The following is a 13447-nucleotide window of genomic DNA, read 5'->3' on the forward strand; positions in this document are numbered from 1 at the left end:
TACACTCATTCCAAAAATGTAATTTGTTTTTGCGAAATAGCCTCTAGAGAGCGTAGATCTGAAATCAAAGTTTCGAAAAAACTCTCTCTGAGTCATCGGCTAAAACATTTGTCTTTGGGGTTCTCCAAAAAAAACACGATTAACAACGCATGAAAGTGAAGAGTAAAGAGAAACAAACGAAAGATAAAAAAAGCTTTCATCTTTATTACTTCGAATCGTTTACAATAGCTTTGCCTTTGTATTTTCCGTGTTTTCCTCTGTATTTTGTCTGTAAATCATGTCTTACAATAGTGAGTTACAATGGCTATTTATAGTGCTTGTGTATCCTATCTTTAGGAGTTTAAATCATAGTAGAATTCTATCCTATTTTTAGGAGTTTGAATCCTAGCAAAATTTTATCCTATTTTTAGGAGTTTGAATCCTAGTAGGACGAAAAAGTGTGTTGACAGTAATATTATTTTATTTCCCTGAATTTGATTAATGTGTACTGGAACCTGCAAGAATTGAGTAGCAAAGTGAGGAGGTGCTTATTTTCTGTTCCTTGTGTTCCCTCATATCTGGGTGTACTTTTGTTTTGTTTTAACCAAGTTCATTTTTCACTGAACAGCTGACAACCTTTGAGGTATGGCTTGACCATGGATCTGAGCATAAAAGCCACCAGAGCAATTGCCTATTGTGCTTCAGGTGCTGTAATATTTCCTTGTCATTTAGTTGTGAGGGTCACTATTCAATTGCCCTTGTTGATGGTGATTTTAAATTTTGTTGGATTATGTTTAACAATTTCACTCTATATTGAGTCCTCAGCCACCTAAGATATTTTTTGTGGTAAGGTGGGGAAACAATCCTTCAGAATCACAGCTGCCTAACGCTGCAGTAGCTAACAACTTCATTTTTGGACTGAAATCCCATTTATTATGAATTTGAGCTTCATTTGTCCATATGAAGAGTAGTCTATATGGAAGTACATCCATTATAGGTGTGCTACTATTCAGGGCCACTGACAGTGACATGCGAACAATTCATATTCATTATGTTTAATTATACATAAAATTTCAATGTAATATCTGACCAGCAAAACCTGAAGCTCAACCTTTGATATTTCAGGTTTTGCTTAGTCAATGCCATCAATTTCGTGCTCTAGATCTTCTTGGAAGATTCCTTGATATGGGACCCTGGGCTGTAGATCTGGTAGTTCTTTATGGCTGTACACTTCACTATTTGCATTTTGTTGTGTTTCATGCTATTGTTTACTTGCAGAGTGGATTTTGTTTTTAGGCCCTTTCTGTTGGAATATTTCCCTATGTTCTGAAGCTGTTGCAAACAACCACTCCAGAACTGCGGCAAATCCTCGTCTTCATTTGGACAAAGATTTTGGCACTTGATAAGGTGTGTTAACTGACGCTTCATAGTATTGAGATGGGTATTTGTTTGCATATGTCAATATAGCTCTTTATGAATACTATATCGTGATAACACGCATAGCTTGCCCTAGCTTGCCTTTTAGTCTGGCATTCAAGGAGTTGTTAAGTGCTCTTCTCTATTTGGTTGAAGCTTCTATATAGCTGGTCTACTTGTGATCAAAATTGTCATTGTAGCATCAACATTCTATGTTTTCACTTCTTCTTAGTCGTGAATAAAATATGTATGGACAGTTTGCTGTTTTTGTTTATTGACACTTGGGAATCGGTTCTGGTTCTCTTATTATATTTGATGCCTTATTGTGGAACTATAATATTTCTTTTACCTAATACAATGGTAATCTTGAAACTCTATCATCTTTGTCTGCAGTCCTGTCAGGTTGATCTGGTAAAGGATGGTGGTCATGTCTATTTCATTAGTTTTCTTAATAGTGTGGAAGCATACCCTGAGCAGCGTGCAATGTCTGTGTTTGTTCTGGCTGTCATTGTGGATGGTCATAGACGTGGCCAGGAAGCTTGTATTAAAACAGGGTTAATCCAGGTGTGCTTGAAGCATCTTCATGCTTTCATGCTAAATGAGGAACAAACTGAACCCTTATTGCTTCAGTGGCTTTGCCTTTGTCTTGGAAAGCTGTGGGAGGATTTTGCTGAGGCTCAGGTGATAGGTCTGTAGGCAGATGTGCCTGCAACATGTGCTCCTCTACTCTCTGAGCCTCAACCTGAGGTATATTTTCTCCCTTATTTTAGATGTACCTTATAAATGGATTGTTTCTAGTTTTCTGGTTACAGATATTTGTAATTATATATGCCTGCTTAATTTCAGGTTAGGGCTTCTGCAGTTTATGCATTGGCTACCTTGCTTGATTTGGGTTTGACTCTAGAGATGGTATTGGAGGGGATGAAGAATGTGATGATGTTGAAAAGAATAGAGCTGAGAATATTATAATTAAAAGCCTTCTGAATGTTGGTTCTGATGGAAGCCCACTTGTCCGAGCAGAAGTTGCTGTAGGTATCTGGTGGTTATCTCATTCATGTTTTGTGTTAGGATTGATAATTTTCTTAAGAGCTTTTTCTTCCCAATTATTAACATTAAAATGAATGAATATGACAGAAACTTGACACATTGAAACACCTTGAAAAGTTTCTATTTTGTAATTGGCTGATGATTACCTGTAATATATTCCAAATTAGGTTGGTGTGAGCTTCCTATAATTTTTAAGATACATGTTTCTGTACATAAAACTAAAAGATTATGTTCTATGTTGTGATGCAAAACATTAGAGCAACTTGCAATTATGATTCTAGAATACCTTTTTCTATGTATATTTCTCTCAGCCTCTGAAACCATCATTAGAACAAACACGATTCTGTCTTCGAATTGCTTTCTTTCCTGATTGGGGGTTGAATTGGTGTTCTACAGATTCACTATGTCCCTGAATTATGTTGGTGGATGAATGTTCATGCTTTGTTTGTCTTTGGCAGCTTTGGCACACTTTGCCTGTGGACATAAGCAGCACCTCAAATCATTTGCTGCTGCATACTGGAAATCTCAGCCTAATTCCCGGTTAAATTCATTGCCTTTCATGGCTAATATAAAGGGCCCAGTAAGTGGAAATATAGTTTCATCCCAGATAGGTCCTTTAACTTCCATAGTTCGGGACGGAAGGGTATCCACCAGCAGTCCTCTTACTACTGCTGGAATCATGCATGGGTCTCCATTGTCTGATGATTCATCTCATCAGTCTGATTCTGAAATATTGAATGATTGTGTTAGTAATGGGGAAGTTCATAATTTAAGGCCAAAATCTTTGGACAATGCAATGTACTCACAGTGTGTACTGGCTATGTGTGCTTTAGCTAAGGACCCATCTCCATGTGTATCAAGTCTAGGGTGGCGGGTACTTTCCATTATTGGAATTGAACAAGAACAAAATCTATGAAGCCTTCTGGTAACAGTGCCTTCCCTGGTGATCCCACCACTTCCTCATCAACTCTTCGTTCTTCTTCATGGTTGGACATTAGTGGAGGTAACTCATTTATTCTCTGTTAGTTCCTTAACACACATCCTTATTCTCACATTTTCTTATACCTGGTATTTGCTTTCTGTGATGCTTTCTTTTATACTAGTTAGACGTTAAAATTACGAGATTTAATCTGGAGATGATATTGGCAGGTCATCTACCTTTAACATTTAGAACACCTCCTGTTAGCCCTCCTCGGCAAAATTACCTTGCAGGAATTCGTAGAGTTTGCTCTTTAGACTTCAGGCCTCTCCTGATGAATTCCCCCGACTCAGGATTGGCTGACCCACTTCTAGGTTCTGTTTCTGGATCAGAGCGCAGTTTACTTCCTGAATCAACTATATATAATTTTAGTTGCGGCCACTTCTCCAAGCCTCTGCTTACTGCATCAGATGAAAGTGAAGAACTATTGACCAAAAGAGAGGAGCAGGAAAGATTTGCACTGGAGCATATTGCTAAATGCCAGCACTCTTGTATTCCTTTTGACTCTTTTTTTTTTGGTTCTTTTTATCCCATTCTTATGCCAATTTTAACTATGGAACTAATAGGTTTCTCATTTTTCCTTTGATAGCTGTTAGCAAACTTAACAATAATAGTCAAATTGCTAGCTGGGATACAAGATTTGAGACAGGTACTAGAACAGCCTTGCTGCAACCTCTCTCCTATTGTAATTGCAGCAGATGAGAATGAACGGATAAGGTATGTGATTTATGCTTTTATGGATTCCTAAAGCAAGCTAATTTCAATGTTACATGATCTTAGTTAACATGCTATAGCGTGTGGAATGGTTTTTAAACATTTTAAGCCTGTGGGCACAAGTTATAGTTCTGTGCATTGATAATTTGCTTGCATATGCCTGTTATATAAATCCGAGAGCCTCTTGCTCAAGTACTTCTACATTGTAAGAACAATTTTTTTTTATCCCATGAGAATCTGATCAACTTTTCTCTTCCATTCTGAAGCAAAGTTGATGGCCTAAGATTTTGGCATTTATCCTTGTATTAAGTAGATATGATACTTTGTTTCGTTTTGGAAGAATCATTTTGAGGTAGTGATTCTTAAATGAGTTGAGTATAATTCTTTTCTGCATGAAAGGTTATATATAGTAAATTGCTTTCTACAAATAGCTTTTGTTTTATTACTAAAAAAGGGACAGTGCTTCTGAAATGAGTTGAGTGAGTTTGTAGCTGCTTGTTATATGCTGTTTTTGTTGACACTTTCACAATTTATTTCTGTAAATCATGCTCCCATATTAATTGTTGGGCTTTCCTTTCCAGGGTATGGGATTGTGAGGAGGCCACTCTCCTCAATGGTTTTGACAATCATGATTTTCCAGAAAGGGAATTTCTAAACTGTCTTTGGAATGAGCTTGATGACAGCTTGTTGCTTCAAGTAATATTCTTTCCCCCTTTTTTGTCCCATATTTTTTGTGGTTTTTTTTTAATAATAATGGTAATGATCCATGGCTGATCTCATGCAGCCGATGGAAATATCCGAGTTTGGAAAGATTATACACTGAGGGGGAACAGAAACTCGTTACTGCGTTTTCTTCTATCCAAGGTCACAAATCTGGTGTGCGGAGTTTGAATGCAGTTTTGGACTGGCAGCAGCAGTCTGGGTATCTTGTATGTACTTCTTTAGAAGGTTTATCTCTTGCACATTCTCGTTTTGTACAGTTGGATGCCTAATATAGTGTTCTTCGTTGCTCTGATGTCACACGACTAGTATTCATCTGGGGAGATATCATCCATCATGCTTTGGGATCTGGATAATGAGCAACTTGTTAAGCCAATACCGTCAGCCTCGGATTGCAGTGTCTTGGCACTGATGAGTCTTCAATCTCTTATGCATTGCGGTAGTATATTGTTAAACGACTGGATTGAGTATGCTTGTATACACGTCAGCGGCAACAGGTACCTTTTCAAAGTAGTAATCTTATAAAGTTATGATGTACAAGTTTTAAAAATTTACTGCATATCACTATTGAGTTGGCCAATAAGAGGCATCTGTAGTTGAAAACGTGCTATGTTGGAACAGTCAGTGGCGAGTGATTTTTCTCTCGTTTTCGTTGATGATTTAGCTCTTTTGTTTTGTCTTGTAATCAGATTTGTTTTGACCATTCATAATATAGTTTTTGTCATTGGCCCCTTCCTCCCCTATTGGTAGTTCATCTCGTGTTGAATATTTTGTTTTTCACACTAACAGGATTCTTCTTAAGTTCATGCTGGTCAATTTGCAGCTGGTTTTGTGGATGGTTCTGTCAGACTATATGACATCCGGACACCCGTCATGTAAGCACTCCGATGAATAAGATTGATAAAACTTTAACATACGGATGAAATTCTTTGATTTGTCATTCCTGAAAATTTCATTAATCGACCCCGTGCCGTTTTCCAGAAGAAAATACTTTCACGTCATCGGTATTTATTTATCTATCTGATCCATTAATATTCTTTTAATGTTTAGGCTGGTTTGCACAACTAGGCCGCACACTCAGCAAAGTAGAAAGAGTCGTCGGTATTGGCTTTCAACCTGGACTTGATCAAGGAAAGGTAAGCAACTCATAGGTCTTATCACTAGTAAAAATAGGTGTTTCGATTCAATGTTACAGTAGTAATCATCCTTGTTCCTCCTTGAACGTCTAGTTCAAGGTTTTGATCAAGGAAATATAGAAAATTAACAAACTTACACTTGTTATTTGTCAGATTGTTAGTGCATCCCAGGCCGGTGATATTCAGTTCCTCGATATTAGAAATCAGAGAGATGCATACCTTACAATAGTTGCTCACCGAGGATCGCTTACAGCTTTGGATGTTCACAGACATGCCCCGATAATTGCCAGTGGGTTGGCAAAACAGCTAATCAAAGTCTTCAGTCTGGAAGGCAAGCCACTTGGCACCATTCAGAAGCAACATACATTCATGGCGCAGAAGATTGGTTCTGTGAGCTGCCTTACCTTCCATCCCTACCAAGTCTTACTCGCTGCCAGTGCGTCCGATACCTGTGTATCTATCTATGCTGATGACAACTCTCATACAAAGATGATATTTGATTGTTTGGGGAAGTGGGAGATCCAAGTTAATGGTTGCAAAAGAAATATTCAAGTCCAGATCAGCATTTGGGAATATGCTGCTGCCAGATTTGCAATTCCACTGTGGATGTATATTCATTCTGAATGTTATATAGAGAGAGAGGTGGATGCATTGTAAATATTTTCATTTATTCCATCGGTTTCAATGTGTTAATAAATTCAAGTACTGCAAGAACATTAGTTATGGAAAGCCCTAAGTTCGTCCCTTTAAAGCTAAAACCTCATAGAATGTTTGCTTTCAAATTCTGCTATAACACAGCTTATCCAATTATATGTGGTTCTAAGTTTCTAAAAATATACTTGAGATCACTAGATTATTAATTCAGTTATAAATTTGTAACTATATTTCATTAATCATAAAGGGCGTTGTTAAAACAAAAAGAAGATTAAATATTATTACTTGTGGATTGTTCATTAAATGTTACTTCAAATCAATACCAAAATCAATAGAATACATGAATTTAAAAACAAATTATCATTATATCAATCAATTCCCGGTAGACGTTTGTTTCACTTTTAATAACAAAATAACTTATTTGTAATAATATTTAAATTGGATAATTAAATTATTTTTTTTTGAAAAGAGATTTCTTTTGTAGCCAAACAATATTAGTGATATGAAATGTAATTTACCCAATAATTTATGAGTCACAAATGGACTTGGTTAGAATCAGAACCAAGGGACGCTGATCATTAAAATTGAAGATGAAAGTGGCAGGAGGCTATTAACATCTTTAAGGCACCAAACCAGACAAACCATACTAATATAACAACAATAATATTGAATCACAAATCAATTCTAAAACACAAAATCCAAAGGCTCATCAATCTGAAAAAGACAAACCCGCGTCTTCGATACGAATTTACACCAGAGGTTTAACATGGACATATATCCTACGCATACAGCTCGACCCCCTAATACAATTTCCTTACTTCCTCCTACCAGCCATGCTTTGTGTGTTATTACCTGACAGGTTAGCAGATGTACTACTGCTTGTTGTCATCTTATGCCTACCATCAAGCACATTCAAGTCTTCAAACAATCGGTATGATGGGATAAAGGGCTTTTGTCCCATAGCAGGAGGGGCGTTCCTCGGACCGGTACTCGTCCAAGCATCTCCGTTCATTGGTGCTCCTCCGTTTGTTTCTCTTGCAGGGAATGAACTATTATGTTGCGAGGGTCTGGTTGCCGTGGGAGAATTTGATGTGATGCTATTTGCTCGGGGAGCAGAGAACATGGTTGCAGAAGAATGGTGATTTTGGCCACTGAAATAACCAGGAGTAGCAGCCCATGGTGGAGGAGGATACCCATACTGAGGCTGAAAATATGGTTGATATTGAGGTTGTCCATATGACTGATTTTGAGTTGGGGGTTGTGCCTGGGGTTGACGATGAGTTTGCTGTTGTGCTTGGAGCGGAGACTGCCTTTGGGATGGGGATTGTGGCTGGAATTGATGATGGGGCTGTGTTTCAAACTGAGGTCGGGCCTGCAATGGTGAATTCAACTGATTTTGAGTTTGAATTTGATGTCTTGCTTGGAACTGGGTCTGTGATTGGGATTGTGGGTCCATTGGAGGTGATGCTTGTACGTTCTGCTGGGAATGGTATTGAGGCTGGGATGGTTTCTGAGGTGGTGTCTGAGGTTGAGCCCATGGAACAACATAACTATTGTATGCCGCTAGTCCCTGACTTCCAGTGTAGGTTTGGGAAGCATAAGGATATCCCTGGCTGTTAGGAGTACCTTGGTGCATATTTTGGTGAGATGAAGATGGCGTTGGAGGGGTATGGGGAGTGGAAGCCGATGTCGTTGACAGGGTGAGGCTTAAAAGATCAATCAAGTCCTGGTCTTTTGAAGTCCTAACTGGTGCAGGTGGATCTGGTAAAGCTAAAGCATTGCTCGGAATAGTGGTTGAGGCAGTCGACACAGATGAAGTTTCCGCAGTGGCATTGCTGATTGGCACAATGGCCCTACTTGTTCCAGCAGATGCACTCTGAGAAGACGGGAACTGTGCTCTGGAATGCCTGCACTCAGAATAAGCGAACCAGTCAAGAACCGGACTAAATTTAACATATTTATGAGGTCTGATTATTTATAAGCAATTGCCGGCATTCTACAAAAGCCACAAATAGTTAACAAGGATTGAGTTAGGGTCCGATATACAATAAATTATATAAAACAAGGATGTTGTTAATGCCGCGATTCTTTCTAGGAAGATTTTGCCTTAACTACAAGCTGTATTCAACCGCACCATGCAAAATAAATTAGGAGTTGTCGTATGGAACCTTCTAGCTAGCAGTGCAAAATCGTCTTCCTCTTCTTCCTCTTCATCGATCTGGCTTCTTGTCACAGTAGCAACGGGTCCAGGTGGACTGATATTAGGCGGACTGATATTAGGTGGACTGATATTAGATGCCGGGCTCTTCACTTCATTTGATTTGTTGGAGCTACTTGCTTCAGTAGGCTTGGAACTTGCTCCAGCAGCCTCAACTGGCAAGGGGGAACCTACAGAGATGGCATCATGTTTCGCAAGCAAGCTTTGCAGACCATCATTCAATTCAAGGCCTCGAGATAAAAGTTCCTCATCCCTATCACATAGACAATAACGAACTTTAGATATACACAATAGGCCATGTACAAAAGAAAGAAATTCCAGTTTTAAGAAATCGGCACATAAACGCAGACAAATAACAAAAGCAAACAGGTCGAATGCCAAAGGTAAGAAAAAGGACCATGAATATTATGATGATTTATAAGAGAACAGGATCCGAACTTGTCAGCATTAATGCCATTTAAAAAATTAAATTTGGAGACGACTAACCCAGTAGTTGTCAGCATTTGCATCAGCTTTTTTTGGTTGGATCGACATCGAGTGACAAGATCAACTATCACTTCATCTTTCACTGCCTGCCAATACAATAAAAAACAAATGCAGTAATATAAGATTCTGCTGTCAATTAAATTAAAGAAAAAGGTTTTATTATTGTTGTTCATACCGCACTATCACTGGGGTTCACAGCTTGCAGCATGTCAGTTAAGAGCTCCATAACATCCCTCATAGAGTCTAAGCTAGACAAACTAAGATTATCAAGGAAAATTTCAGCCCGGAAAAGGAGACAAAAACACCAGTAGGTGAACACAAACACTTTATAAACAGAACTTGAAAAATGATTTTAGACCTTAAACTTTCAATATCTGTAGCCATTGTTTCGTCAAGCCTTCTAGAAGAATTGTTTGGCATTCCATAACCAGGATTCATGGTTGGATGTGTAGCAGGTGGTGTAAAGATGGGAGCTGCATTTGATGAATGCTTGGGAAATTCTACTCCCGAACGCTATCATTTATACAGATACAAAATTTTAGAATCACTAGAGTAGTTGATCTTAGAAGTGGACATCCTCAGATATCATATCCTTGATGCCAGTCTGCTGTGAAATGCAACTACTTAAGATGCTATCCTTACCCTTAGCTCATCATATGCCCAGTAGTACTGAGGATGTTTACCCCCCGGACCACCAAATGCCTCTTGCCAAGAGTCCAACAGTGTCAAAATTTTATCCCTCACTAGCATATCCGCCTGCAGAATTCAGGGAGCCAGGTTCATTAAAACCGACAAATACACTTGAGGTTTTAAATAGAAAGAGATGACAGATGAAGCAAAAATAATACGAGAACATGATTGAAACAGATAGAAATCAGATGCTGTTAAAATAATATGAGAACATGGATAGAAAGGAAACACTACATTTCAGCAGAACCAATGACTTGGTAAAAGAAATCTCCTCAAAAGAAAAATACCAGACAACCAGTAACATTAACATTCATGACTAGCTCAACGATTTTCAGCATCCATCACTTGTTCGTTAGCACCAGTCATCATGTCTTTCTAGAACACAACTGGTGTCCTCCCACCTAACAGCGACCCAAACTTAAATTTCAATATGCATGTATGGCCACTAGTGCGTAGTATAACTAACATCCATCATAATTGAAGGGATTTATGGCACTGCTTTCATTTTCCACCAACATATTCATACCACATACAAATCATTGCACAACTATATTCACAGTGCTCCTTGCTTTTTATCATAGCTTTTGCTCCACTGCTATCAATGATCCTCGAAACACAATAGCTCTAAGCCAGTATAATGCATTCTAAAGGAAGTTACCTTCTTCCTCACAATTTTGACCATCTCCCCCAATACATTCCTCTCGGCAATCTGAAAATGGACGTAATCACCACAATTCTTCACCATTGTTTCCAGAAGCTACAAACGGAAAACGGCACATGGTTAATTCAAAAATACATCTACACACGAGATATCCACGCAACGGAGAAAGGAACTCAAAAAATTATTCTCTGAAAAAAATTACCGTCAAGGCTAGTAATTGAACTTTAGAAGTCTTGTGCTGCAACCTTCTCTTCACAGCTTTTACAACATCCTTTGCTGACCTGACAGGTTCACATCCAAAGCAAAATTTTACATTAATTTCCTATCAGTAAAAGAAAAACACTGAAAAATAAATAGAACAAGTACTCTAAATCCGAACAATAGGTGATTTTAACAAAGACATCAAAGAGAAATTATACCATTTTTTTCTTCAATTATCTTCATATAATTCAACCTAAACCCCAAAATATATTCAATAAATTCCATCCACAAAAAGTAAGAAAATCAAAATCCATAATCCAATCATATCAAGTACTCAAGCCAAAGGAAAACAAGAACAACTGTGGAAACTAATTAACAAATTATTAAAACATAAAAAACATACACGTAAAACTCAAAAAATTAAAGCTAATAAAAGAAAGAAAATCAAAGACAACTTCTTTAAAAAAAACAGAAAAGAAAAGAAAAAATGAATAAAGATTAAAGCTTTTTACCAATGATTAGAATTCACAGAATCACAAATATCGATGTTCATAGTCCAATCAGGACCGATTAGAAGATCGCTCGTTGCCTTGTCTACAGCTACCGCGGCTGATGATGATGAAGCTGATGACATCATCATCATGTTTCCTTTTCTCTTCGCTTTCCCTTTTTCCGTTCACAACAGCTTCTGCTTGTTTCCCGAGAAAATTCCACGCAATGAACGAAGACGAACAACGACAAAGACAACCTCAAGCTTTCCGCTTCAAAAACCTCGCCACCTTTACCTTACCTTGTGTTTGGAATCTAAGGGGGGGGAACCAAACCCCTAAAGAAAATTATAAAAGGGAAACTCTTTCTGTGCTTTCCTTTTTATAAAGATTAAACCAACTTTTAAGCAAGAGAATTCATTTTTCTACGGGAAATTCGTTCCTTTTTTTTTGTGGGGGTGGGGGAGAGAATTTCAATATAAGGCGGTCGGCTCGAAATTATTTTATGTCAACGATTACATTGAAAAATATTTATTGAAAAGGGCGAAATAATCCCACTCTTATCTTCAAGTTATTGCAAGTACCATTTTACCCTTTTATCTCAAAGATTCTATTTTTCTATCTTAAATAAAATGTGGCCCAAATTAGGAGTAATTTGTTGTCAAAAATTAATTTAGAGGGTATTTCATAATTTTGAAGTTTTCTATGGAAATTGTTCTTAAGTTAGTGTTGGGGACAACCTACTATCTTACATCCTCCTTATCACATTACATATGGGAACAAGGGACATCCATTTTTATTGTAAAAAATAAGTCTTTTTTAACATCATAACATAAAAAGGACTTGTGATTGAGTCCCACCTAAAATAATTTATTTTATTTGTTTTTATAATTTAACTCTTGTAACTAAATTTAAATGAATCATAACATATGTATTTGAAATAAACATAAAAAAATAAAATAAAACCTAAAAATTCTAATTGATAGACTAAAGATCTTTTTTCGTGTTTTATTCAAGATAGACATAAAAAAAATTGTGTTAATCGAGCATTTATGTTGCTTTGTAGGTTCACGATTGAAATTTTATTTTGCATACGATTTAAGATCTTTAGTCTATCTATTTTGGTAATATTTTTATATAATTGAGGGAATCAATGAAAAAGAAAAAACATAAAAAGTTTTCAATCGATATGCATCAATGGTTTTATTCAAAATAAATATAAATATTTTTGGTATTATTCGAGTACTTATATTATTTTATAAATTTACATTTAAACTTTTTTTTCTTTTTTTGGTACACTAAAGTTTAAGTTAAGGGTGACTCCCCAATCTAGGGTATGTAAAATTTAAAATGATAAATATAATTTAATTAAATAAAAGAATCTATCAACTTACATTTTTTTATCAATGAAAGCAAAATGGATTAAACTTGTGAGTTGCTTAAAAAAAGCATTTCAATTTCATGAGTCATGCCAAGTTCTTTGGTTTCTCTCGAACTCATGGTGAAGGACAAGAAGGTAATAGCAACAACTTTATTTAAATTATTTAAAAAAAAAGCTTATTCAGCATTTAACTATTTATTTAGTATAATTTTGGAAAGTAATGTGAGATGGGACAAAAGTTTCATAGAAATTTACTGATAATAACAATTATTGTCGGTATGTGCTCATCATACGATACCCATTATGCTATTTGCCTGTCATTTTCCCCTAAACTCAGAAATTCCAATTCCCCCTTACATTTATTGCCTTTTAATTATATTATTTTATTTTCTTTAAACGATAGTTTTAATCATTAAAATTCTAAAAATTACAAAATAATTAAACCGATATTAAGTAATATTAAGTTTATTAAACTCGTATACGTACCATAACATCAATATATTTTATAATAATTTTAAAAAAATTAGTATAATCATCAACTAGTCTAAATTTGATATTGCAGAGGCAATACAACATTCTCGATTCAATTTGCTTCATTCATAAATTTAATTCGAACTCATAATCTTACTAAGGGATCTAGTGTCTCATCTTGTTATATTGATTGTAACAATTTAGTA

The 13447-nt window shown here is 36.5% G+C and overlaps 3 protein-coding genes and 1 long non-coding RNA gene across 6 annotated transcripts; 3 read left to right on the forward strand and 1 right to left on the reverse strand.

The window, feature by feature from the left end:
• The first annotated feature begins 583 nt into the window (after nucleotides 1-583).
• Nucleotides 584-1862, forward strand: LOC120128258. The gene is made up of 4 exons (XR_005516619.1): nucleotides 584-684; nucleotides 1105-1188; nucleotides 1276-1386; nucleotides 1789-1862. It is a non-coding gene; the product is annotated as an uncharacterized LOC120128258 (long non-coding RNA).
• A 1477-nt stretch (nucleotides 1863-3339) lies between these two features.
• On the forward strand, nucleotides 3340-4147 carry LOC120128257 (regulatory-associated protein of TOR 1-like). The gene is made up of 3 exons (XM_039145974.1): nucleotides 3340-3445; nucleotides 3592-3912; nucleotides 4011-4147. Exons 1-3 carry the CDS (start codon nucleotides 3355-3357, stop codon nucleotides 4121-4123), a joined length of 525 nt encoding a protein of 174 aa, XP_039001905.1. The 5' UTR covers nucleotides 3340-3354; the 3' UTR covers nucleotides 4124-4147.
• A 352-nt stretch (nucleotides 4148-4499) lies between these two features.
• On the forward strand, nucleotides 4500-6648 carry LOC120128331. The gene is made up of 6 exons (XM_039146028.1): nucleotides 4500-4831; nucleotides 4920-5064; nucleotides 5165-5266; nucleotides 5645-5730; nucleotides 5906-5991; nucleotides 6145-6648. Exons 2-6 carry the CDS (start codon nucleotides 5027-5029, stop codon nucleotides 6646-6648), a joined length of 816 nt encoding a protein of 271 aa, XP_039001959.1. The 5' UTR covers nucleotides 4500-4831; nucleotides 4920-5026.
• Nucleotides 6649-7266: 618 nt separating this feature from the next.
• Nucleotides 7267-11885, reverse strand: LOC120128252 (TOM1-like protein 6). Of its 3 annotated transcripts, none has more exons than XM_039145971.1 (10): nucleotides 11414-11885; nucleotides 10903-10981; nucleotides 10698-10796; nucleotides 9992-10105; nucleotides 9708-9862; nucleotides 9525-9606; nucleotides 9350-9435; nucleotides 8942-9116; nucleotides 8814-8911; nucleotides 7267-8552 (listed from the first exon to the last, which is right to left on the reverse strand). In XM_039145971.1, exons 1-10 carry the CDS (start codon nucleotides 11542-11544, stop codon nucleotides 7460-7462), a joined length of 2112 nt encoding a protein of 703 aa, XP_039001902.1. In that variant the 5' UTR covers nucleotides 11545-11885; the 3' UTR covers nucleotides 7267-7459. The 3 variants fall into 3 exon arrangements, with proteins under 3 accessions (XP_039001902.1, XP_039001904.1, XP_039001901.1); XM_039145973.1 differs by having other exon boundaries at nucleotides 7267-7975; nucleotides 8066-8552; nucleotides 8814-9116; nucleotides 11414-11882; XM_039145970.1 differs by having other exon boundaries at nucleotides 8814-9116; nucleotides 11414-11883.
• Between the last annotated feature and the right edge of the window lie 1562 nt (nucleotides 11886-13447).

Source organism: Hibiscus syriacus, unplaced genomic scaffold (assembly GCF_006381635.1).
Source record: "Hibiscus syriacus cultivar Baekdansim isolate YM2019G1 unplaced genomic scaffold, ASM638163v2 tig00110478_pilon, whole genome shotgun sequence".
Classification (NCBI taxonomy): Eukaryota; Viridiplantae; Streptophyta; class Magnoliopsida; order Malvales; family Malvaceae; genus Hibiscus; species Hibiscus syriacus.